At 50.1% G+C, this 26,937-nt stretch overlaps 1 protein-coding gene and 1 long non-coding RNA gene across 5 annotated transcripts in view; one reads left to right on the top strand and one right to left on the bottom strand.

Annotated features, from left to right (window-relative positions):
- The window catches only part of LOC309647128, a 467,593-nt gene that overhangs the window by 135,607 nt on the left and 305,049 nt on the right, over nt 1-26,937 (bottom strand). The gene's annotated exons all lie outside the window — the stretch shown is intronic.
- The window catches only part of CYRIB (CYFIP related Rac1 interactor B), a 151,674-nt gene continuing 136,284 nt past the window's right edge, over nt 11,548-26,937 (top strand). Inside the window, exon 1 of one of the 4 annotated variants that reach the window (XM_082434087.1) lies at nt 11,548-11,690. In XM_082434087.1, coding sequence (XP_082290213.1) covers nt 11,606-11,690 — 85 coding nt within the window. In that variant the 5' untranslated portion in view covers nt 11,548-11,605. Of the gene's footprint in view, nt 11,691-11,737; nt 11,942-26,937 lie in introns of those variants that run through there. The other 3 variants (XM_082434084.1, XM_082434092.1, XM_082434089.1) reach the window with 3 other exon arrangements.

The following is a 26,937-nucleotide window of genomic DNA, read 5'->3' as shown; positions in this document are numbered from 1 at the left end:
TACTCTTTCTTGTCCTTCCGAAATACCTTCAGTGTGCCAAGAATGTGACTTTTAGGAGCTGTATTTCTCTGATGATAATATCTGTTCTTTCCCTGTTCTTGCCACAAACAGTTAGCAACAACCATTGCAGGAAAAAAAAAAAAACAACAGTTCTTCCTGGTACCAATCAGGTGGCGTATCCAAAGATTCACTTCTTTAAACTGTAAAACAAAAATATCAAGGGAAACTGTGATGATTATATCTGTACTCTTTTATTTTTTAACTAATTTTTTAAATTGACATATAGTTGATTTACAACGTTGTGCTAGTTTCAGGTGTGCAGCAAAGTGATTCCGTCAGTTATACACACACACACACACACACACACATATACATGTTCTTTTTCAGGTTCTTTTCCATTATAGGTTATTACAAGATATTGAATATAATTCCCTGTGCTATACAGTAGGTCGTTGTTGTTTATCTGTTTTATATACATTAGTGTGTATCTGTTAATCCCAAACTCTTAATTTATCCCTCTCCCCTTTTTCCCCTTCGGTAGCCATAAGTTTGTTTTCTAAGTCTGTGAGACTATTTCTGTTTTGTAAATAAGTTCATTTGTACCATGTTTTAGATTCCACATATGTGATATCATATGGTATTTGTCTTTCTCTGTATGACTTCACTTAGTATGATAATCTCTAGATCCATCCATGTTGCTGCAAATGGCATTATTTCATTCTTTTTTATGGCTGCGTAATATTCCACTGTATATACATACCACATCTTCTTTATCCATTCATCCGTTGATGGACATTTAGGTTGTTTCCATGTCTTGCTATTATAAATTCACTCTTTTAAAGGCTTTTTTTTTTTTCCTTTTAAGGATAAATGGCACAGGAAAAATCATTTGTTCTTCTTTCCAGAAAAGTTTCATGAACACCATTCTGTGAAGACCATTGTGTTTGGAGTTGGGGTGCAGATGATGGAAGGTCGGAGTCTCCTGACTATCAGGTCCTTAGGCAGCCCTAGCACGAGGCAGAAACGCACTGCCATAGGATTTCAGGGCAGAACAGAGTATACTTCCAGCAGGGCCAATCAAGGCACATTCAGTGGAGCTGGTGACAGTGGGGCTGGGCTTTGAAGGATAAAAAGGATTCCCAAGTGAGGCACAGAGGCTGGAGGCACAACCCTCTTTATCTTTCCTCAGGAATCACTGTCCTTACTGCCTATTGTCCTGTGTCTGAAACAGTATTTTTTCCTTTTTTTTTCAGTTAAGGATGGAGAATAATTCCAGTCCTTGTTACCCTACCTCAGCTAGAAGTCCTCCCAACCTGTTTTTATGGGTAAAACCTCTTCCTACGGGTGATCCCTATGATTCATATTAATGGGGTTACCCAGTGACTCGGTTCCTAGGTATCCAAGGGTGCATTTGAATTCTAGAGTGGGTTCTTGTAATGGAGCTGAGCACGGGCATGGGATCCGGAGACCAGGTTCAAGTCCAGCTTCTGGTATAAATAGATGGCATTGGGCACATCACTTTGACTCTCAGGCTGCCATTTCCTTTTCTGTCAGATGACAGTAGCAGTACCTGCTCGCCTTGAGGGACAGGATTTGAGGGTTAAGAGAGTGCGTGTAAAATCCCTCTGTAAACTCAAAAGCCCCATGTATTGCAAGGTCTGTTTATTAGCCAATTTTACAGCCACTCTTCTATCATCCAACAAAGCCGGTGCTCAAGGAACCGTTTGATGGTGGCTTAATCAACTTATAAACGGGCATGAAAAGCAATGACAATATATTGAAAAGATGTGTGTCAAAGACAAATGTAAATGGAACGAATGTATGTGGCATTCACCTTTCGAGGATTATCTGTGCCATTTGCCACCTCCCCGTCTTCATTTGTATATGTAACCACAACTATTGCTACAGATCATCTTTCTTAGAACGCTTCAGGGGCTTTTCCTTTTCATGAATGTGATTCTTACCAGCACTCTTCTCCCTCCAAATAGCGATAATCAAAAAGCAACAACCACTAACATCCTCAGTCAGCTCCTCGTGTGCCCCGTGCAGCACTAAGCCCCTGAGCTGTGTTAATCTCATTGACTCCTCACCGTGGCCCTGTGGGCTTCACTGTGATCATCCCCATTTTCTTGATGAGTAACCTGAGGCTTAGAGAATTTCAGGAGCGAGTGCCAGATCCTGTCTCTAAAACCTTTCACTATTCAAGCAAATCAAGTCAGATTCTCAATAGCCAGAATGCATCCAACTAGAGCCCTCAATGAACTGTGTGCATGTGCACACGCGTGCATTCCTTCCAGCCCAGTCAACTTCAAGAAGAAAGAGATAAATAACTATATAAGCTTATTTTGAGAATTCCTGCCTTTTTCTTTAAGTACAGCTTGAGGGGTTATGCCAGAGTCAGTTGATACCAGGAGACTGTAACATTCGTTTCATTCAGTCATTCAGTCATTTTCATTCATTCATTCATATTCGTTCATTCAGCTCACTTATTTAGCCCTGACAGTTCCAGGCACTCTGCCACGTACACAGAAACAAAAAAAATAATGACTTGAAGGCGTATTGAATTGTGGTTAAGAGAATGGATGCAGGCATCCGTTGGCTTCCTGTGTGGCCTTGGGAGAGTCATTTAGATTCCTGGGCCTCAGATTCTTCATCTGAAAAATGGAGATGACAATAGTGCCTACCGCTAAGTGAGATCACGTACGTCAAGCACTTAGTTGGGTGTACGGCCTGTAGTAAACACTCCGTGAGTATTTCCTGTGGACACCCAGCCGAGGCACAGCCAATGGACCGGAGCCCCTGGGCTCCCAGCAGCACACCGCTAACGATCATGATGGGGGTTTCTGTCTGCAGCAGCTCCAGGTGCCCAGCTCTCCTGCCCCCAGGGCCTGTCTCTGTGGCCAGCTCCGGGCTGGGTGCCCACGTCGGTAGGCGTGTTGCAGGCGCCCCCTCTGCCCCCACGCTGGGTCTGGGCATCTTGCTCAGCTTCACCAGCCTTTGGCCTCCACTACCCTGGCCTTCACAGTTGATGTGCCCACTTCAGAGCTGGCAGCTGCCGGTGACCTTGCCCAGGTCCTCGGAAGCTGCCTGCCACAGTGAGCGTTGGGTGAAAGAAAGGGCAAGGCTTATGCTAGACCCCTGTGTTCCTCAAACTTGAGTGTGCCTGAGAACCACGTGGCAACGGCCATGAAAATGCAGGTTCCTGGGCCCACCCAGACCTGCTGAGCAAGACTATGTGGGAGGGGGCAAAGCCTGGGAATCTGTGTTTTTAACAAGTACCCCAAGGGATCCTGATGCAGGTGGCTCTGGGACCATGCTTTTGGAAAACTTAGTTTTCTCATCTGCAAAATGGGAACACTAATAAAACTCCAAATTATAAGCATTAAGTACAATTATTTTCATAACCAAAAACTGTTAAAGAACACGGGATTGGGAGTCTGGAGAGCTGGGGTGAGACCTAACTATGTCTCTAACTCGCTGTGTGACCTTCCGCAAGTCACTCAACGTTTCTGTGACTCAGTTTCCTTGTGTGCAAAGGGAAGGGAACAGTACTGCCTTATCTTCATCACAGGGCTGTTAAGGGACATCCCGGGAGACCATGGCTATGGAAATTCTTTGAAATGTAAGAAGTGCTGAGCTTCTAAAACCCAGGCCCATGGAAAATGAAATTAGAGCAGGAAAGCATGCGGGCTGGCCCAGAGGCAGCCAGGGCCTCAGGGAGAGCTGAAGGGGGGAACCCAGGGGACATCCCTGGGGAGGTGGGGAATGTCCTGTGCGCGTGCGTGAAAAGAGGCCAGCACGAGGGAGGCAGCTCTGCAGGTGAGGTAGTGAGAGTAGGCAGACCAGTGTAGACACACTGAGGCTACAGCCCTTAATGGGATGAAAAGAGAGCCTTTATCCCCATGGAGCCATCGCAAAAAGCGTCACTGGAACTCAAACAGAAAACCCAAGTTACAGAGGGATATGTACTAGGAGACCGTTTATTTAAGTTTGAAAACGTGTAAACAATATTTCATGCATATTTTATAGGTGCATACATATGTTTACGTAGTAAAAGTGTAGATATATTTAACAAGCATGTGTATGTCACTCTTAACGTGCCAAACTCTATCCTAGGTGTTTTGTAAACAATAGTTCATTTAACCCTCCAAACAACATGCAGAGGTGATACTATTCATATTTACAGTTTGCAGATGAGGACCCTTTGGCCCCAGAGAGGGTGATTAATGGGTCAAAGTCACACAGCTAAAAGATGGCAGAACCAATATTCCCCACCCAGTTGTCCTGGCTCCAGAATCCTCATTCATAATATGGTTCTGGCTCCTGGTGAGAAAGGTAAAGACTAAAGTTAGGACAAAAGTTACCCCTGGAGCAGGAAGGAGAGAAGAGGAACAGGGAGGGAATAGAGGGAGCTCCAATTCTCTCTGTTATGTTTTTTGGGTTTTTTTCAGAGAATCTGAGCAAATATGAATGTATTTGTTTCCCAGGGCTGACATAACAAAGTACCATAGACTGGGTGGCTTAAACAACAGAAATTTATTTTCTCACAGTTCTAGAGGCTGGAAGTCCAAGGTCAAGGTGTTGGCAGGGTTGGTTCCATCTGAGGTCTCTCTCCTTGGCTTGTAGATGGCTGCCTTCCCTCTGTACATGTCTATGTCCTAATCTTCACTTCTTATAAGGACGCCAGTCATTGTGGATTAGGGCCCACCCTAATGGCCTCATTTTAACTGTAGGACCTCTTTAAAGGCCCTATTGCCTCATACAGTCACATTCTGAGGTCCTGGGGGTTAGGACTTCAACACAGGAATTTAGGGGGGGGACACAGCCCATAACAATGGCCAGATGATAAGATATGACAGAGCTAATGGTGGGTACATGGTTGTTTGTTATGTTAATCTCTACACCGCTTTGTATGCATGAAATATTTCTTAATAAAATAAAGTCAGTGTGTTTGATAACAGTACTGTGTTCACAGTAATGATGAAAACACAGTGGCTGGGAAGGCACAGGAATCCAAGAGGAATAAAATAGCCACCTGTAGCCTGTCTGCCATCTGGATCAGGCTCCTCAGCCCTGGCTGCACATTAAAAGCACCTGAAGAACATTCTGAAGTCTGAGCACACCCAAGATCAATTAAATTGGAATCTTGGGCTGGGCTCAGGTACTGGAGGGTAAACAGGTCCCCCAGGTGATTCTAATATGCACCAGGGCTGAGAACCACTGCTCTAAGTCCGTGGCTCTCAAATATGAGCTAATCTGGAATCACCTGGAGGGCTTGTTAAACCCCAGGATGCTGGACCCCACCCCCAGGTTTCTGAGTGGGTAGCTGGGATGGGGTGGAAACTTTTTTCCCTATCAGTTACCAGGTGATGCTGGTACTATTCTCCAAGGACCCTGCTTTGCGAACACTGCTCTGAGAGGTTGCCCACTGCAGACAGATGCCTGTTTTCTGATGAGCACAGGGTGTTGTAAAGATTGGAACGTGACTGTCTAAGGATGGAGGATGTGCTCCCCTTCACTACAGTCCCCACCGTTCCCTATTGCTCAGGTAGGTGGGCACGTGTCAGTGGCTGGACCTGTCAGGTAAGGTATCAGTATCTCTCCCCCATTCGCCCATCCAGTCTTTTTTTTTTTTTTTAGAATTTCACTTTATTTATTTATTTATTTATTTTGTCTGTGTTGGGTCTTTGTTTCTGTGCGAGGGCTTTCTCTAGTTGCGGCAAGCAGGGGCCACTCTTCATCGCGGTGTGCGGGCCTTTCACTATCGCTGCCTCTCGTTGCGGAGCACAGGCTCCAGACGCGCAAGCTCAGTAGCTGTGGCACATGGGCCTAGTTGCTCCGCGGCATGTGGGATCTTCCCAGACCAGGGCTCGAACCCGTGTCCCCTGCATTGGCAGGCAGATTCTCAACCACTGCGCCACCGGGGAAGCCCCCCGCCCATCAATTCTTTATTCAGCGCACCTTTATTTAGCAGTCGTAATGCTTCGGGTACCATTCTAAGGGCTGGGACCTCAGTGCTGAACAAGACATGGTGTCTGGCCTGGAGGAAATGGCACTGAAGGGGAAACAGTGGTTTGCTCTCTCACACGCTCCTTCCCTTCTGTCCTGTGTGGGTTTCAGGCCAGCAGTGGCCTCCCAGTTTATTGTTTAAACCAGTGTGGGATGAACAACCTCACGCAGAAGTGAATAAAGAAGTGAATTCAACATTGCGCATACAGTGTGATTGCAACTGTTTTAAAATGCGTTTTAAAAAGACAGAGATAATACAATCAAAATGTTAAGAAAGAATGGCTGACCCTGGACAGGACATTATGGATGAGTTTTGCTTGCTTTCTTATACTTTTCTCTCTCGATTTTTCTATAGTGAACATGTATTACTTCTTTTTTTTAATTTTTAAATTTTATTTATTTTTGGCTGCGTTGGGTCTTCGTTGCTGCGCACAGGCTTTCTCTAGTTGCGGTGAGCGGGGGCTACTCTTCGTTGTGGTGCGCTGGCTTCTCATTGCGGCGGTGGCTTCTCTTGTTGTGGAGCACAGGCTCTAGGTGCGCGGGCTTCAGTAGCTGTGGCTCACGGGCTTAGTTGCTCCGCGGCATGTGGGATCTTCCAGGACGAGGGATCGAACCCGTGTCCCCTGCCTTGGCAGGCGGATTCTTAATCACTGTGCCACCAGGGAAGTCCCATGTATTCCTTTCATAATTTAAAAAATAACTCATATAAACACCCTCTTGCCCTGGGTGTGTATGCAAGTGTGTGTGCACGCTCACACCTATGCTTGTGGACCAGGGTAGAGAGACGTTTTATGCTCCGAGAAATGACTCATTTAGAAAGTGGTTTTATTTCAGTGTGATCGTAGGGGAGACATTTCTGTCCCTTCTCACGCAGGGCCATTTGATTTCCCGTGGAACATGTCACTGATACAAGATCGCACCTCCACGTAATTGAGTTTTTCTGCACAGTGAAAGTTGACCCATTTACACAGCAATTCCCCGGTAAGTAACTGTTTAACAGCACTGGCTCTAAAATCACTCTCAGCTTTTCTCCAGGATTTAGGCTCTTCGGAGAGTTGTGAAGGGCTAGTTTCCCCTCCCACCACCATCGCTACATGATCCCAGGGAGGTGGCAGTGTTTTCACTTTGCTCTCTTGCGTTTAGTGGTGATTGTCACTTTGCAAGGGACCAGTGACAAGCCATGAGTGTCCATCGATTCCTGGGAGGGGCGGAGAGCGAGCGGAGCCGGCTGCGCCTGCGTCAATCACATCACCGCCGCCTGCCACGCGCTGTGCTCGGGCCCGTGTGAAATCCGTCTTGCAGGTGTGCTTTGGTTTGTGCAGTTCCAAGGCTCTAAAGTCTAGGCAGTGCTTTCTAAAGTTCCCCCCAAGAACTTCTCTGGTTCCTTTTCTCCATGGCCCCGTGCTCCGGAAGACGCTGTGTATCATATAGTAAGAACCACAGCAACGGCCATATACTAAGTATCTTCCAGGTGAAATTCTACCTGTGCTCCACACTTGGCCCCTGCAATGACCCCATGGCGTTGGTGTCATCGTCACCCCGTTTTACGTGACAGGGAAACACGAGAGGCTGAATACTTTCCCCGAGGTCCTGAGGCTGATGAGAACTAAAGTCAGGTTTTGAACTCGGGTCTATCTCGACCCTGAGCTTTCCCACTATGCCACTCTCTTTTCTCAGAAACACAAATTAAGGTACAATAATAATAAAAATATTAATACGCAAACTGCATTATTTCATACTAATTGCTTTTACTTTCAGTTGTTAAAGGATCCCTTATATAAACTGGCTGCTCGCAAGGAGTTCCAGCGCCTGGTTGCCCGGATTCTGACATTTTGGTTCATTTGTGCAGCTCTATTGTGGCTACGTTGAAATACCAAAAATATACTAAAGGTCCTGCTCACTAGCTTCCCCCATCCCCTGGCCAAATTTTCCTTCCATCCTTTTGCTTTTTTGTTTTTTTTAATCCAGGTAAAATTCTCATAACCTATAGTTAACTGTTTTTTTTATTTTATTTTTTTATTGCGATACAGTTGATGTACAATATATAGTTAACCATTTTAAAGTGAACAGTTCAGTGGTATTTAGTACATTCACTGTGTTGCACAACTACCACCTTGATTTAGTTTCAGAATATGTTCATCACCCTTCAAGGAAACCCCTAAGCAGTTACCCCCATTCTCTTCTCCTCCCGGCCCCTAGAAACCATCCCTCACTAGCCCTGGTTCTGCATGGCAGGTTAGGATCCGTGTCCCAGCCTAAAGGCCAGCTCTCTCTCCACCTCTCGGAGTGGGATTCTCCAGCTGGAAGGGGCTGCCTGAGCCACCTGCAAGCCCCCTTCCAGGATGGCAGCCCCTAGAGGGTTCAGGCTTTGTCTCCTCCCTTAAGTCTCTTGGTTCTGAATGGCTGGAGGTGAAGGGACCCAGGTGACCAGGTACATAGAACATCACTGAGTTTGCTTTTACTCCAATGGAAAATGGAATCTGCTTAATTGCAAAATACTAACCAGCAGGACAAAAACGGAGTCCCTGTGTCTCCTGACTTCTACCTTCTGTTACCTTGTACACGTAATAGCATTCACTCTTGGGAAAAAGCAAATGCTCAGCAGGGAAACACATAGTTTTGAGGGGTTTTTGCATATGTGATGGAAAGAGCTAGCTACTTTGCTTGAAAGATGGGTGGACTGCCTGTGCCATGGGAGGACGGGATTCTAAGACTGAAACTAAAATGTGCATATGCTATTTTACAGTTTATAGAGCATTCAAAATTCATTATCTCATGGTGCCTTCTCAACGACAGAATGAATGTTACTGTTCCCATTTTACAGACAAGGAAATTAAAGGAGTCAGAAGTTAAATGACATGCCCAGGTTGCACAACTGGAAATGGTAGGCCGGCCTTTCTGACTCCAAAATCAGCTCTGTTTTCAGGATGCTGGATGTTAACGAACTGAATGTTTGTGTCCCGCCAAGATTCCTATGTTGAAACCTAATCCCTCATGTGATGGTATTGGGAGGTGGACCTTTGGGAAGTAATTAGGTCATGAGAGCAGAGCCTTCATAAATGGGATTAGTGTCCTTATAAAAGAGACCCCAGAGAGCTCCTTCCCCTCTTCTGTCATGTGAGGACACAGCGATGAGGGCTGTCTATGAACCAGGAAGCGGGCCCTCACCAGACAGCAAATCTGCCAGCGCCTTGATCTTGAACTTCCCAGCCTCTAAAACCATAAGAAGTAAATGTTTGTTCTTTAAGCCACCCAGTCTGCGGTATTTGGTTACAACAGCCCAAACAGACTGAGACATAGATTTCTACCTGCTGTTGTCAGGGTTGATACCCCAGGGAAACAGAGCAGGTCACTGCAGTGGTGAATTGCCAGAGCTTTTCCCAGGCATTATCCCCAGGTTTCCATTTGCTTGAGTCTGTCAGATCTATCAGGACCTGATTGAATGAGGCAAGGTCAAAGGCCAGAATCATCCCCTTAGCCTCCCTGTATCCAGTGAGCGGAGACACACGCATACGAGTTGGACCTCTCCTCTCAGGCATCTCTGAATTCAGCGGAGTGCAGGGGAAGTGTGATGCAGCCCCTGCCCCTGCCCTCACCTACTCTCCCCTGCTTCCTGACTCCCCACATTTACACTCTGTGTTACAATCACGCCAAGCTGTTTGCAGTTCCCAAGCGGGCCAGAAAGTTCCTGCCCCCATGCCTTTAACAATTACTGTGATGACAACTACAATGGTGATAGCTCTCTCCTGGGTCCTATTAATGCGCCAGGTTCTACACATGTGCTATTTCAGTTAACTGCCCCCCACACCACCACCTAATGAAGTAGTTATGGTCAATCCCATTTCACAGATGAGCGAGCTGAGGCCCAGCGTGGCTAAGCGCCGGGACTTGAGCCAGACAATCTGGGTGCATGCCCAGCTCCACCACGATCTAATCAATCTGACCTTGCGCAAATCCCATCTCTCTCCCAGCTCCAGTATCTTGCAAAACACTGAGCGTGATGAACCTGCCCCCTGGGGCTGTTGTGAGAATTAAATTAGATGGGGACAGCGTTTGGCACCTGGTGAGTATTTCCAAAATGTTCGGAATTATTCATGCCACTTTGTAGGCGGCCAAGAAAGAAACTAAACTCAGCTCAGCTGTGTCTGATTCCAAACCCTTTCTCTGCTTCTTGTCACATTCATAGTTCAAGACCCAGCTGTTCCACCCCTCCCCATGCCACCCTCCACCACTGCCGGGGGAGGCACCTGCTCCCCTTTTGTAGGGGTGAGAGCTCCAGGGATCAAGCAAGCTTCCAGGTGCTTCTAATGCCTCCCAGAACTTCTAGGGAGGGCTTTCTGATCTCCTCCTGTTGTTCTCTCTTTGGCTCCCTCCCTTCCAAGCTGGGTAAACACCCCTTCCCCCTGTCTCCTCTATACACTGTCATCTGTGCTACCTTCCTTCAGGTACGGATTCATGTGGGCCCCCATCTCCCTCCAGGACTAGGAGCCTCTTGGAAGTCCTGTTGGAATCCTACCATCTCAGTGCCCCCAGCTCCTAGCACAGGGCTTTAGAAGGGGCTCGCTAAAGAAACAAACGGGTCAAAATCAGGTAAGTCAGCACTCAATATTATTTGGTGACTGGTCACCACATCCCCTTTCCTGGCAACACATCCAGGAGAGGTGGAGGGTGGAAAGACTATGGAAGCTTCTGAGGTGATTCTTGATGTCCTGCTGGAGGTCAGACGAAATACTTTAAAGAACACTGTCTATATTCCTAAGAAATTTGGCTGAATTTCAAGACAGTGCTGGATGGCTTTGAGGGCTGGGGGAGCAAGGCAGAGGGAAAAAAGAAACATTTCAATTTCCTAGGCATGTCCTCCTACATGGAGAGAAGTGCACTCTTTGCCATTACAGAAGAGGGGAAAGATGAGGTCTCTTATAATACCGGAAACGAGAGTTCTAGTGAGGGGCATTTTGTCTGGGAATTTCAGTGCTGGAAGTCCTTGGAGAGCCTCGTAGGGCAGCACAGATACTCCCACTCCCCCTCCCCGGCCCCGCGTTATCTTTCCTTCTGTAGCATTAGCACCACCAGACACATCGGACGCTTGTTTATTGCCCGTCACCCCCTCTCCCCACCCCCGCCCCCCGCGGCAGGGATGTTGTTTGGATTCCCAGCTGCCTCTCCGGGACCTAGGACGGCCCTGGCACTTGGTAGGCCCTCAGCGAATATCTGTCGAGGGCCGAATGGATGTTTTGAACGCACAAGCCGTCCACGCCTCCACCGCCAGGGGGGCGGGGCAGGGATCTGCATCCTTCCCCGCGCACAGGTGAGGGGGCAGCGGACCCAGGGCCGGGAACCCGGCCAGCCTGAAGGTCTGGGGCGCTGAGGGCCCGACGGGCTGTGCCCTCGGGCCACCCCCGCGCCTCCCAGAGCTGGAGTTCCCTCGTCTACGCCACCGGGAGGGCGCCGAGCCCCCCAGCGCGCCCCCGGGCGGCCGCTCGCCCGCCTGCCGCGACTTGCCCAAGGTCACCCGCGCCCCGGCCCCCGGGTTGTGGGGTGGGGGCCGGCGCGGGGCGGTCCCGGGGCGCCGCGCGCGCTGACGCCGGGCTCCGCGATGCGGCGGGGACGGGGCGCGGGGGGAGGCGGCTTCGGTGGGCGTCCTCCTTTTGTGCGAGCGCCGGCGGCGCGGCTTCTCGAAGGTAAACGGCGTTTCCTCTTCCTCATCGATGCGTCTCTTCCTTTTATAGTTATTTCTCGCCTGGCAGTCGCCGGGGCTGCTGCTGCTGCTGGGCCGCCGCGGCGGGGGCCGCTCGCAAACCTGTGGCGGTGACGTGAGACCCGCCAACCCGGAAGCGGCGGCGGCGGCGGCACCCGAGGCTCCGAGGCTCCCAGGCTCCTGCGCTCCAGCGCCGGCGGCCGCGCTCCCCTCGCCGCTCGCCCGGGCCACCAGGTACGTGCCCGGGGCTCCTCCGGCGCCGCCGCCCGGCTCGCATGCGCGCGCCCTGGGAGCCGATCTGCCACCGGGGAGGGCGTGGGGTGCGGGGCGCGCGCGCGATGGGTGCAGGGAGAGGTGGGAGTGCGATCCGGGCCGCGCTGGGCGCCCTGCGGTTGGAGAGGGGGCGCCGCAGCGGTGGGAGCCCCTGGCGCGTGGGGCGCCCCGAGGATGCGCCTCGGGGGGGAGGGGGCTGGAGGGCGCGAGGGGCGCACGCCGAGGGGCCGCCGCCCGGGTCCGCCCAGCTGTGGGGAGCGCGCGGCGGCTCCCGGAGGGAGGGGTGCCTGGCGTGGCCGCCCCCCCGCTGACCCCTCCTGCTAGCCAGGTGCGGGCGCAGGGTCTGACCCCGGGCGCCGTGCACCCCCCCAACCCCCCAGCTAACTTCGACTGGGGGCTTGGAAGGCCAGTCTCTTAGAATTGAGGAACTGGAGGGGGTGAACAGAATCTCCCTTGGCTTCAAGACTTCCTCGTGGGGTAACCACCCGCCTCTGTTTAAAGAGCACTTCCTCTTTGCCCTTTATCTTTTCATCGTATTTTGTTTTTCCATTTTTTTTAAATGGAAGTTCAGTGTTAACGAGTGGATGCCCCTGCAGCCTGCACGGCTTCCCTGGGGTTGTGTACACACACCGTGGGTATGGAACCTTGTGTGTCCTGTGTCGGGGCTGGAAGGAAAGAGGAACCGAGGACTTCCCTTCCTGGAGCCCCCGGCAGCGGTCTTTGATCCTCCCCCTGCCGCAGAAATGGAGCCAGAGGGGGAGGGGTTGAGCGGGAAGGAGGCCCCGCCGGGGAGTGTCACGAGGACTTTGCACCTAGGTTTAATTCCTTGCTCTGCCACTGAATAGCTGTGTGACCTTGGGCAAATCGCTTGCCCTCTCTGAGTCTTAGGCGCCTGTCTCTAAAATGGGCTGCTTTGAGTTGGGCCTCGAGAAGAGGAGCGTGTATTTCCTGGCCTGGAGAGGGCGCAGTGATGGGACGTGTCATTGTCAGTCACCTTTAATTTCTGCACCCCCGCCGCCTAGAAGGGGGGCCTGGGGCACATGGGCGGTGCTCCATAGATACCTGTGAAATGAATAGGTGGGTGGTGAATTTTGAGAAGTGAGTGGCTGGGTGTGGTTCCACATTTTGGCTTCCTTGCCCTGTAACATCCATTCCACCCCAGAGAGCCACATTTTGCCACCTGGGATATATGTAATCCACCCCCTTCGCAAGGAGGATTAGCTTGTGAAAATATTGACTTCTTATGAAAAGGAGCTTAAACTCTGACTTTGAGCCTCTCCTATTCTTGGAAGATTGCATTTAGTGGGAATGAAAAGGAAGCCTCATTTTGATTGCCACCGCCAGATGACTGGCCGCCGGGGCGGGCTGCCAGGGCTGACAGCTGGGCTGATTTCCCAGGCATTGGGGTTCCTGTAAACAGGAGGAAGCTAGGGAGAGGTGGGTTTTCTCCTAGGTGGGGCATGCAGAAGTGGTCAGCTGGCCTGAGTTTTCTTCCTGGGGAGGCACGTTGTAATTTGCATTATCTGGATCCTTGCTAAACTTTAGGCTTGGGGAGGGGCAGAGCGTGCGTGCTGAAGGAGCCCAGGGTGGATTCACCCTTAGGGGTACTTGGAAATGGCCTTCGTATAAAGGCTCACTATGCATTTCCGCAGGTCACTTGGGGAGCTTTTCAGGTAATTTTGCTTTCTCTGACAGCCATTCCTTTTCTCCTTTCTCAGCTCCCAAAGGCCTGTGTGCACTTCTCTTAGGATCCTTAGCTGTGCTTTTTGTTTTGGTGTTTTTTTTCTCTCACAGCTGGAGGGCAGGAGATGAGCCTGAGTGCTGCTATTATTTTAAGAGGCAAAAGCAGGCAGGCACCTCTGTGTGGCCAGCTGCGGTTTAAGCATGCACAGATTCATTTTTAAGGCATAGAGTGGCCATAGTTACCTATGAAGTAGAGATTTTATTCTCATCTTACGACTTAGAGGAAGTGCAGGACTTGGCCCAAGACCCTCAGCCAATTAAGCAGCAGGTTCAAGGTCCTTACTCCAGACTTGCAACTGCAGGGTCTCCCGCTCTTCCCTGTGGGCCGCGCTCCCTTCTGAAGGGCCTTTGTGTTTCCCCTGGCACCTGGCAGGCTGTCTGGCATATGCTGGATACTCAGTACATGTTTTGTTTTTTGTTTTTTTTGGACAGAATGAACAAAAGAGGGGTGGTTTGCTCTTTGTGGAGGTACAGTCTGTCTCTACCTCAAGGTCAGCGCACTGGCCTGTAGGTGACCTTCTGCAATTGTTCTCTGGCCATTCCTCCCAAGTGTGTCTTGGTTCCCCATTGTGGAATCGCAGTCTCTGTCAGCTCTTGCTTCAGGACCCAGAGCCCATGACAGGAGGGACTCCTGAGGGGCACCAGTGCCCCGAGGTTGTGGCCTTACGCTGATCATCTCCTTGATTGAAGAGACCACTGTCCTGTGGCTTTGGAGGTCTGGGACTTGGCCGCCAAAGTGGTTTCTCTCTCTCCAGTGAAACCATCTTCCAGCAAGCATTGTGGCGATAGTGTTGTGTCAGTGAAACGTCAGATTTAAAATCAGTCCACTTTAGGTATGCCCTGGCCTGAAGCCTTAGAGAGGTCATGACCTTCTTAGAACTTTCTTTTCCTCATGTATAAACGGGCAAAATCATCCCTGCCCCATTCCATCCAGTTCACAGGACTCCTGAACATGAGGGCAGGATCCACATTCACACCTCACTGCCCCCTCTTACTGCCTGTGTGCATGTCACCAAGTTTCTTCACCGCTCAGAGCCTCAGTGTTCTCATTTGTAAAATGGGACGATCTATCGGGGGGATGGTTTTGCTCATTGCGGTCGTGTGAGTGATGCTCTCAGCACAGGCCCCCATTAAATGGCCATAATCATCAGTGATTATTATTATCAACAGCAGCAGCAGTAATGATCCCTGTGTCCTCAACTAGAGAGCATAAGCGCCTCAAAGGCCAGACCCATGTCCCTTTTTTAACTTGAATTGGAGCTTCTGGAGAGAAGTAAATTGAGGAAGGGTGGGGGGAAGGGTTGATTTTATTCTTTTTCTCCTTCCCTGTCTGGGACACTTGATAAAGGCGTGATGAAGAAAGAATCATTATGATCCTGTTTTTCATCCATCCCTGAGGGTAAAAGGTCTTTTTTCCTGTCTCTCATAAAGTGAGCTTTTTATGTGCCTATGACACTCATTTCATATCTTCTCATAAACTTCGTATCCACTCCTTCCAGATTTCACCCAAGACTTGATCCCTCCAGATTGTCAATTGGACAGAGTTCTGTTGCATGGGTAGAACTTTGGGAGTTAAGTCTTTGATGGTCTTAAAAGGGGTGATTGGCCTCACCAGGTTGAAGGGAAGATAATAACTTTGTAGCCAAGGATGCATGAGGTTAACAGCAACTGTATTTTCCTCTCATCCTTTTTTGCTTCAGAGGCAGCATGGGTATGAGTTTGGGGGCCAGACTGTCTGGGTTTCCATCCTGGTTTTGCTGCTTACTAGCTCCGTGACCTCCTCTCTCTGGGCCTTCTTCATCTTTCAAATGAAGAATAATGTTTGCTGCCTGGAAAGGTTGTTGTGAAGGTCCACACAGAGGTGGTCTGGGGAGCCTCCCAGCACAGTGTATGGCACATAGACGGTGCTCAGCAAATGTCAGTTACTTTCCTGCCACCCCTGGGCTCTTTCTGTCCTGGCCCCAGTCCCATCGTCCTGTCCCTCCGTTAACGGGGCTCCAGTTCCTACTGAGGATCAAGCCCTTGGGTGACAGCTTTGTCCTAGATTCAAGTTCAAGTCTCCATGCTTTCCCAAATCACTTGTTGACTGGCCACAGTATGGTGCTTCCACTGTGAATGGAGAGATCCTTGTACCAGAGCTTGTCAAGGAGAGTAAACTGGGGAGTCACTGAGTTTACGTTTTGTCCCGTTGATTTTTTTTCCTCTCCTTTCCAGAGACTTACTAGCTGCCATCTGCTCCAAGGGAAGGAGACATCATGTTCATAAATACATAAATAATCGAAGTTGACGAGGAGATTTGTTTAAAGAAGTGATGCTGAGAATGATTTTTATAAATATTTAAGATAATCTGAAGCTATTAGAGGAACTGCAGGGTTTATTAAAAAAACTGAAAGCGTGTTTTGGAAGGGTTCCTTTTCTTTCCAAGTTGAATAAATGTCAAGAGTAGTGGATGCAGGGCCCGTGAGGGGCAGGTGGGCTGCCGGTCTGTTTGTCTCTGCTGTTGGCTGTTGGCAGTCATCCATTTATGGGGGCTGATGGATGGGGAGCACGAGGGTAGCCAGAGCCACAGAACTGAGGGGGAGAGCCCTGAACATTTTGAAGCTGCCTGGGCTTCCTTGAGACTCAGAGAGCCAGTGGGTCACACATGCCGGGAATCACCCTGGGGGGCTGTACATTTCAGATGCTGCTTCTAGAATCTGACAGTCAGTGGCAGGCTTCTAGAAGGTTCCTAAGGTGAATGTTTTTTGCTTAATGACAGGCTACATTTTAGTGAGCCCTACTAAGGCCCACAAGTCAGGAGGCAGCTGGGTGGTCAAATCGAAGGATGTGGGGTAGGGCATATCAGAACTGGGGGACACCTTGCAACACTTCCCAAACTGGCGTGTGCCCCCGGATCCCTTGGGGATTCCCTTGCAGATTCTGAGTCACAGGCTGGGGTGGGCGGAAGGCCTGCATTTCTAACACCTCCCCACGTGATGCTCTGGGTTGTGGACCACACTTTGAGTAGGGAGAGCTTGGAGGTCCCCACCTGCCTCATTCATTTGGGACCCCAGCTGGCACTGAGGATGCGAATCAGAATATGATCCCGGAGGCTCCCGGCAGCTGATGGCTTAATTAGCAGAGGAGACAGACGTGCCCCAAATCACACGATACGAAGATGGTGGGGACTGAAGGGAGGGTGGAGAAGAGCTCCCTCCACCCACCCAGAGGTGCTCCATAGCCCAGCAGGGCCCGGGTGCTCTGGGCAGTCGAGGTGGGGTGGGAGAGGGAGGGAAGGGAGGGAAGCAGGGGGACTGTGCCAGGCCTTCACCCGTGATGAGGTCTGGAAGGGCTGAGCAGGAACCTCTAGCTCAGAGTCTCAGACTTCAGGCGTCCCGTACTCTTAATTGAACAGATGAGGGAACTGGGATCCAGAGGGGGAAGCATTTTACCCAAGAGGCAAAGTCAGGACCGGAGCCCAGGTCTTCTGGCTCCCAAACCGAGCCTATCACACGGCTCCAGAGTGTCTTTCTGTGAGCGCCTCGGGGCCGCCTTAGTGCAAGGCTCTGAGGCCAAGGAAATGCTGGGGGCTGGAGGTCCTCCAGCGCAAAAGGTACCTCTGCCCCTGACCTTCCTTTGGCAGGGGACCGAGCCCTTAAACCCACAGTGAAAAAGAAGGCCCGACGCGGGAAAAGCGATGGCTTTGAAGCCGAGCGCCCCGTTAGGGGATCCTGGCCCCCCTCCCTTACCCCAGTCAGCGCAGCCCCCTCACGTAAGGAGGTGGGGGGACAGTGGTGCAGCCACGCAGAGGGGCTAAGCTTAGCTGGGAGGAGACCTGGGCAGCAGGAGGAAGAAAAGCTCCGGCCTTGACTCCTTCGCTTAGTGGCGTCTCCTGGGACCGGCTGTGGCCGGCTACTTGGAGCTCTGCGGAATTTTAACCCAGTGCCCGCTCAGCAGATACTGTTGGACTGTGGAGCCGACGGCGTCCCGGCCCTACCAGGCTCAGTAGCTGTGTAACCTTGGGCGAATCGCAGGGCCTTGCTGAGCCAGAACCGTCTCGGACAAAGCTGGGCTAATAACACCTGCCTCTCTGGATTGTCTGGAGGACTGAATGAGGTAATGTGTGCTCTAGCTGCTAACCTAGCCCCTTCGTAGAAACACTCCAAAAAGACACCCCCTCCCCGCAAAGACATAGTCACCGCTGGGTGGGAACTGACTTGTCCAGTGCTGATTCCAGGCCAGGGCTGTATCCTTCTGGCAGTGACATGGGATATGGATTTGATGGGAGGGCAGGTATTTCTGTAAGGTAACTGCAAACTGCTGCAGTGCTTTTATGCAAAACTGAACGCTGGGGTTGGCCCCTCTGGGGTTCTCCTTTGAAAGGGAGAAGGACCGTGGAACTTAGGACCTGGTACCTTTGGTTCACACATGGCTCCCTAACTGCGGAGTCTTTTGCAGCTTGCCTAACCTCCCCCGGCATCCCAATGCCTGTTTTTCAGCTTGTTGTGGCTCTTAAGTCAGAAGCGGACACAGTCTGCCTGGCGTAGGGCCTGGCGTCTCACAGGTACTCGGTACTTCGAGTGCCCTGTCCGCTCAGCCTCAGGGTCTGGGACTCTGGGAGGAGGGGCGTGTAGACCAGGGGAGGCCTTTGCTGCCAGTGTGTGTGCTGGCCGGGCCCCAGCTTTGCTCAAAACCAGAGCTGAAGTAAAATACAGAAGGCAGCCAGGAAGTGAAACTCAGCCAGTAAAATCCTAAAATGTCTGCCCTGCTCCCCTGAGCTCTGGTTTTGTGTACTGCCCCAAGCTCTGGAGGCACTGGAGACCGGCCAGCGTGGGCATTCAGATCCCGCAGGCTGCAAACGAAAGCTGAGGGGTATTTCACGGTCCTTTCTAAACATGCTTTCGTAGCTATCAGGTGTTCAGTTCATCGTGGAGAAAGCAGGTCCATCCTGCTATTCAGCCACAGACACTGAGTGAGTACCTACTACGCGCTGGGCCCGGTGATGGGTCCTTGGGGGGAATCAATACTATGTGACCCCTGACACCCCACACAAGTCCCTAAGGGCCTGAGCAGCTTGAGAAGGAAGCATTTGGATGTGTTTCCTTGGGCTCACCCGGGCCCAGCCCCTCCAAGCCTATCCTGTCCCTCAGGAATTGGAAAAGTGCTCTAGCTAGGTTTGGAGATAGGACAGTGGGGAGAGTCACCGGGCACCAGAGGACAGGGCGGCAGGGTGATAGAAGGGGATGGGGGCAGGGGGGCGGGAGTTGAGGAGCGAGACAGCATGTCTGACACTTTGTGTCGCATTTATGACCCAGACAAAGGCCTCCCTAATAACAAGGCTCCTGTAAATGTCACATTGCGGGTTTTTGTGATTTTGGTTTTTTGGGGTTCTTTCGTCTACCTTATTACAGTAATAACTTTCCCTTATCGAGCATGGACAATGTGTACTTTGCAGATGGTATTTCTTACCTCACAGTAACTCTGTGAGGCCAGTTATATGATCCCCACCTTACAGATGAGGAAACAGAGAACACTTAGAGGCTAATAAGAAGCAGAGCTGGAATGCAAAGTGCTACAACAGCTTCAACACCCACCTATTGTTTTTACTACCTCTGCTGAGTGTACTTCAAACACAACTCGAAAAATCTCTGAAGAGAGTTGTCTACCAAGGAGCAGACACTGCTGCTGCTGGATGTTGCTAGATGTTGCTAGAAGACGGTGGTGGTTTTCTAAGGGGGCATCTCATTATGATAAGCACCTTGGCAACCATCACTGCCGAGGGTCACCTACTGTGAACTTGTCAGCCCAGGAAGTTCCGAATTTATGAATGACTCTTGTAAGTAGATTACTTGGGCTAATTTGAGTGGTGAGGTTTCTTGGTAAATTCAGTGTGAAACTGACTGGTGCTATTAATACACCTCTTGATGCGTTTGGTGTTGGGACGTGCAGCACATGCATTGTCTGCATTACTCTGTCTGCACGCACCCCCAACAAGGCAAAGTTTTGGGGGAAGGAAGCGTGCTATGGGTTCATGCTTTGGGGTGGATGGTTGAATTGGACAGGAAAATCCCAGTGTTTGGGCATTGGTCACTGTAGACTTGAGAAAATAAGGTGGATACAGGACGAATCGCTCAGCTTGTAGTGTTCCCACCATCCATTTTCAGTGTGTGAATTTGCCAGAACATTCTATATGTGTGTTTCCCCTTGCCCGGTATTTCTTCTACCTGACCATAACTTGCGTATGTTTAAGCTTCCTGCGTGGGAGGGTCACGAATCCACATTTTTAACAGGCACCCAAATGATTCTGACGCCTTGGTCCCTGTCACCCAGTTAGAGGAACCCCACGTGGCATAATCTTTTACCTGTGTACCACCTGTTTCTAACTGCTGAGGGTGGGGCAGTTGGTATAAGATGGAAAGGACATTGAAGATCACCTAGTCCCATCCTTCTCAGCCTTTTTCAGGCCTCAGCCTGCTCGGGAAACAGAATTTATAAGGTGTGGGTTGGGGAATGGGCAGTAAAAGAGGAAGCATCTCTCGGCTGGAGATGACTGACCCTGGGGCCACCCACCCAAAGTGCTGAGGAGGTCAGTATCTCCACACAGTGTAATCTCGTCTAGGAGTCCCGCTTGGGAAGCTCTGATTCTCGTCCAAGGTTGGAACCTCTTCACACCGCCCATGGAGGCCCAGAGAGGTGATGTGAGTTGCCCAGAGTCATGCAGGAAGTTGAAAGTCATCTAGGTCACTCACTGAAAGAATGAGTGACCAGACCAGGGAGGTGAAAGCCCTACCAAGGACCACACGGCCAGCTCGTGGCCCAGCGAGGAGTTCTCGTGACCAGACAGCCTGTCCGTGGCAGGCAGGTTACCGAGCCATGGTGGCCTCCCCAGCGCTCACCAGCCTTGGAGGTCCGGTTTCCTGTTCTCATCCGAAACTGATTTTCTGCTAGTTCCTAACAGACAGACGCATCCCTCAAGACCTAAAAGCACCAAAGGAGAAGAAACCTTACACAGGAGACACGTCTCAGTCGTGAAGTGCAGAAGTCAGCTCAGCAGGCAAAACTGCATGGTGAAAATGATTCAGTCTCCGAATTTGCCCCTGAAGGATCGTTTGTGCACACGTGATTTTGTGTATGTGATGCTGTGCAGTAACACGTGTGTGTAAATGTATAGCACAAACAGTAGTGTACAGTGTACAGTAAAGTACAATGTACAATATCCAAAAAAAATTCAATTAAATACAAGAGACAAAGTACACTTTTATTATTTAAATTAAAAAAAAAAAGCATTTGGCCCTTTGCGTATAGCTGAATATAGCTAAGTTAAATGATCATGAGATACAGTTCCATTATATGTTGTGATGCACTGAGGACATCTTGAGAATGTGTAGCTGTCCTGACCCGGTGGCATTCCATATATTACACGTGTATGTACAATTATTCCAGGGGTCTCTTCTGCTTGAGTGTGATTAACTTTGGAGAGTTTTGGGGGGTCCAGCTCCAGTGTGGGAGACCTAGTAGACTGGAAGGACACAGCCTCTCCTGGCCTAGTGAGGCCCGACTCCGTTTTTTGAATAAAAGCAGTCTCTGATCACAACAGCTCCTAGATTTAGGACTGTCCTTGTTCCTGCACACCTCACGTCTGTGGTTGAATGCCCCATTCTGGAGTTGATCTGAAAGGGCCTCCTGGGCCCATGGGGGACTCCAGCCTTTAGAGATGACCCCTCCTCCCCCTGACCCCGACACCCCCAGTGGAACTGTCTCTTTCCCCAAGTGGTGTTTCTCAAAGTTTCAGTGGTGAAATGCAGAGGAAGTGTAGAAAAACGAATTTGCATACTTTTGACTTCACCCTGGCCCTCTTCCTCTCAGCAGTAAATGAGGAATAGGTGAGGTGTGACCTTTTGAATGTCCCCCACCCATTCCCCCAGGGACCCCCTCCCGCATGATCGTGGCTGGGAATGTGATTGGAAAATGCTTCTCTCCAGCTAACCTGATCTTTGTCTCAAGACCTTGGACATTTAAAACCCAAAGAAAAGGAACCTGATCTTTTGTTCCCGATCATGTTAAGTGGGGCAGGAGGGAGGGAGTATTTGATTCCACCTTGGAGCTTATTCTCCTACGCATTATGGAGCTGCCACTCAACAGCGGGGATTGAAGAGCACCTGAGATGCACCTGCTGATGTGCGGAGACTGGAATGTTCTCTAAGAGCTCACTCACGAGAAAATCCATGCGGTGCCCCGTCCTCCCCCCAGGATGCCTGTGGACCGTGTCATCCTGGGAAGGCACCTGTATCTTCTTGCTGGTGGCCAGCTGGGTCCTTGATCAACCCTTCTGGGCAATCATGGCAATTTATATCAAGAGCCATGAAGATCTTTGTAACCTTTGACCCAGTGACCCCACTTCTGGGAAGCTGTCATAAGGAAACAGTAAAAAAATCTAGACAATATGTTGCACAGAGATCTTCAACTCAGCTTTTTTGACAATAACAAAATAAGTTGGAAATAACCTAAGCGTCTGACCATAACCAAAGACCTGAATCAGTTCTGCTGTAGCCACTCAAGGTGAAGGCCCAGGGAGGCTGGGCAAAACTGAGCAAAGCAGTCATATATAGGAAAAAAGACTGGAAGGAAATACACTCCAAAATGGTGTCAGAGGTTGTGGAAGGCGGATAAGAATCTGGACGAATTTCTTTTCCTTTCTCTCTTTGACGCATTTTCTGTAATGTGGTGGCTATGTTACTTTTATGGGAAGAAAACCTCTTTTCTGTCTCTTCTTCTAAGAAACTGAGAAATCTGCTGTTTCCAGGGAAAGCAAGAAAACGAAAGTGGAGATCCCTTCCGTACACGGCGCATAACAAAACAGACCAGCTCCTCAAGCTTAGTCCCGGGCATTCCTGAGGTTCCAGTACTAACAGGCCTGTTAACAGGAATATAAGACAACTGGAGAAAGAACAGCTGGCAGTTCTTGAATATAACAGCCACCCTGGATCAGACACCCTAGACCCAGGCAGAAGACATTATTTTTGCCATTTAATAGTAGTAAAATAATCAATGAGGTAACCCGGGTGTGGGGTGGGGGGGTGGTCAGAGGAGGTCACGTGACTTTTCTAGACTCATGGTGTCTAGAGACACCACAATACCAGGAACTCTCTTCCGGTCACATGGAAATCATTTTCTGGGAAGGGTAAGGTGAGGGTCAGCTACCAGTGAACAATAGCAAGGTTGTTTTCTGTTTGGGTGGCATTGTCTTTGTAAGTGGCAAGCAGAGTGAACTCTGGTTCCGATGCAGGAGCAGCTGCCCTGGTGTGTGCTTAGTGGAAGTGATGTAACCTTATGTCCACAAGCAGGTGAAGGCACCGAGGTGAGCTACAGCCGGTTACGGGGATAGCAAATTTCCAGACAGTCTCTGTTGTGTTTAAAATGCCATTTTCTTTCAAGTTCTGTAGCTCACCTGTCATCTTTGCCTTCATTTTGGAGCAGTTCTGATTCAAATAACTCCTCAGCCATTTTTTTAAGGGAAGCACAAGAAAGGTGCCTGGGAACTAGGTGCCAAAGGTGGGTTTGAGGAAGAAGCGTATGAATTAATTTTCTGCTTTGGGTGGAAAATGGAAATGGGAATGTTTTAAAATGTTCACTTCAAGGACCTCCCTGGTGGTGCAGTGGTTAAGAATACACCTGTCAATGCAGGGGACACGGGTTCGAGCCCTGGTCCGGGAAGATCCCACGTGCCGCGGAGCAACTAAGCCCGTGCGCCACAACTACTGAGCCTGCGCTCTAGAGCCCGCGAGCCACAACTACTGAGCCCACGTGCCACAACTACTGAAGCCCATGCACCTAGAGCCCGTGCTCCACAAGAGAAGCCATTGCATGAGAAGCCCGCGCACTGCAACAAAGAGTAGCCTCCCTCTCTGCAACTAGAGAAAGCCCGTGTAGCAACGAAGACCCAACACAGCCAAAAATAAATTTAAAAAAAGGTATAAAAAAAAAAATTCACTTCAAACCCCAAGATTCATACTTTTTGTGTATGTGTTTCTGTGATCACATAGGAAACCGGGACACGTTTTAGCATCATTTCCAAATAGCCATTTACTGAGTGTCCAGAAAAGCCCTTGTTTTTTCCGTTCTCTTCCTCCTCTGTTCTCTGTTGGGCCCGGCATCTGGGCCCTCTGCTCCCAAGCACCTTCCAGAGGAAGTGACAGGTAAATCAGGCAGTTGTGCTGCTCTGGCCGAATGACTGAAGCTACTTGCTGAGCTGAGCCCTGGGCAACAGAGCTGAGTCACTCCCCTTCCTCATCTTCGCAGTTTCCAGGGTCAGGACTAGAACACACGGTTAAAAATCTGGTGGTGGGATGAGTTTCTGCCTGGGCCCATCGCCTCATTTAATCCTCACCCGCACTCTGCCGGGAGATGCAGGTCAGCGCAGCAGGTCCTAGCGGGCGGCCCATCAGGTGTTAGGCGGGTTTAGTAAAAGGTTTCATCCTTGGGCGGGGCTGAAGCCCACGAAAACTCCAAGGTTTTTGTTCCCTGAGGGTGTGGGTTTCATCTGCTCCCGAGAGGGCGGAGGCGCGGGAGACCCGCTGCTGGACACGGGGCCTTGCCTCTGCCATGGGTGACCAGCCCTGCCAGTTGCTTCATGTCCCTTCGCTTCTCTGTGGAGGGGGCATCATGAAGCATCCTTACAGGAGGAGGAAGCTGGGTCTGTGATAGGCCTGTCACCTCCCTGCCTCCCTCTCCTAAGGACCATACTCTGAGGGCTCTGTCACCCGTGTCCTCCCAGAGGGGCGTAGCTGCTGTCTGGGCAGTGGTGTGGAGGGGGGCGTCTGTTCTAGGTCCTCCCTGCTCTCCCCTCCCATCTTCCTTCCCTGTCTGCCCTCCTCGCCTCTGTCAGAGCCTGGGACAAGCCTTCCGTTGGAGAACCATTGAGAGCTAACTCGAGGAACAGTCCTCTGTGAATAGATGTGCCGGAAAAAAGCATTTGGCAGAGTGTAAGCCCGGCTGAGTATTGTCGGCGCTAAATTAAAGATGAGCTTCCTGGATCTCTGGTCTACTTCGCGTTGACCACACACCATGTCTTGACCCTTAAAAGAAGAAACAAGGAAGGAAGAGAAAAAAGAAAGGGGCTTCTATGACAGAAAATAAAGTCTAATAACGGTACCTCATATCTGTAGCGTGCTTTGTGTTTATGCCGTGGCCTTCTTCCCACTAAGCATTGCCGAGCCCTGGGACTGGGCTTTTTTCTCCTTGAGGTCTACAGGTCAGGCCTCGATCCAAGAGTGTTTGTAGAATGAGTGCGTAATTTTTTCAGACAATTGAAGCCCAGAGAGGTTGAGTGATTTGCCTAAGGCTGCACAGCTGCTGAGGGCCAGAGTTGGGACTCAATCTTAGCCCTGGCTCTTCTTCAGCTCCACTTGGTGGCCTCCTTACAGGTGCATTTCAGGCTGGCAGAGAATTCAGAAGTCAAGAGACACACCTAATGAATGAAAAGGGCATTTACTGAGGCCTCATCCCTCCTTTATTCTGAAGGCTGGTATTCCTTGTACTCTGGAAATCAGCCTGCTCTCTGTGGCCACCTGCAGTGTCCTCCCATCTCGCCCACCCTCGCATGTTTAAGCATTTTCTCATTTGTCTCCTCCAGAGCTCCTGTAAGCCCCCTGGGGCTGTGTTATTTAGTACCTTGTTGAAAATCAGAATGCAGCCCGTGGCTTCTGCTGTGGGAGCTGGAGTTGAACGAAAGAGTACATTGGTCTTCAGTGAGAGAGGACCCTTGCTGTCTGTCAGAGGGTCCCCAGGTTAGGTCTTTTCTGGGCCATCACACTTTCTTGTTCCAGCCTCTCCATGTTGTTATTTGTAGAAATGGTGATTCGTTCACCAGACAGGTCCAGAGCCCTTACTGTGTGCCAAGTACAGTACTGGGGGTTCTGCTTCTCATATTAAATGCTGCTTTGTCCCTTCAGCCAGCTCTGGGCTGTGTCTTACTTTGGTCCTGTACGCCTTCAGACTCCAGGGATTGGGAGGCAATCGGATTGCTCCACTGGGGGGGCCTCCTGCACCCCTCCCCCCATTCCCTTTTTGGGTCCAGTGGGGAAAAACCCTGTCCTCAGTGTTTTCTTCTTCTTCTCCTTTTCCTCCTCCCCCTCTCTCTCCCCTCCTCCTCTTCCTTCCCCTCCCCCTCCTTTTACCATTTTCAACAAGCACGCATCAAGCATGAACTATGTGCCAGGGTTTGGGTTGGGTGCCCATACAGAGAGATTAGCAGGAATCACTGCTCACAGAGGGTCCTGGACTGTGGGAGGAGATGGACATAAAAACAAGTCATTGTACTAATATGCAAAGTGTCACGGTTATGCAAAATTTAAAACTTGCGAAACAATGATATACATTGTTTAAGGAGTACAGTCATACGTAGTAAAAGCGTAAAGAAATGCATGGCAGTAAGAATACCCAATTCAGGACAGTGCTTACCTCTGGGGAACTGGGGAGACAGATAGTTTTGGGGTGGGGTACCCAGGGGACTTTGCTTGTATTCACTATATTTTGTTCCTTAAGCTTGGTGGTGGGCAGAAGAGGCGGTTTTATTATTCTTTATGTATTTTTTTGTACATCTGAAATATTGCACAGTAAAATTTTTTTTAAAAAGTTGCAAGCAAGAAGTTATTTGGAGACACTAGCCTGGGAGGGTCAACAGCCAGATATGGGGAAGTTTCTCTTCTCTGTGCATCTAGCCAAGCACAGGCCAGGCTCACACATTCAGGACATGTTGAACTGAACTTTGCCTGAAGGGGCTAGGGCGGGCTTTATAGATAAGGTGACAGTTTGAACTGAATCTTGAGGGCTAGCTCTGGGAACAGCATTTCAGACAAAGGGAACAGCGTGTGCAAAAGCTGGCAGGCAGGCCAGCGTTCAAGGAGCTACATGCAAATGGGTGGAGCCCATTTGCTCTCCCAAAGCCCCCCACCCCCCTGCCGCCGTTTTCTTTCTGGGATGCGCAGCAAGGCATGTGGGATCTTAGTTCCCTGACCAGGGATTGAACCAGCGCCCCCTGCATTGGAAGCACAGAGTCTTAACCACTAGACCAGAAGGGAAGTCCCTGCTCTTGATCATTTATACTCAGAATGGCTCAGAATCCAGGGTGGTGTAGAGTTGAGTTGACTCGGGGATGGGCTTCACTCTGGTATTAACACGAAGTCAGTTTCCCAAGAGCACTTTGATGTTTATCGGAACCTTGGCTTTGTGAGAGA

The sequence above is a fragment of the Balaenoptera physalus genome (genome assembly GCF_965194825.1).
Source record: "Balaenoptera physalus genome assembly, chromosome: 17".
In the NCBI taxonomy this organism is placed as follows: domain Eukaryota; kingdom Metazoa; phylum Chordata; class Mammalia; order Artiodactyla; family Balaenopteridae; genus Balaenoptera; species Balaenoptera physalus.
This window is presented reverse-complemented; position numbering and strand designations above follow the sequence as displayed.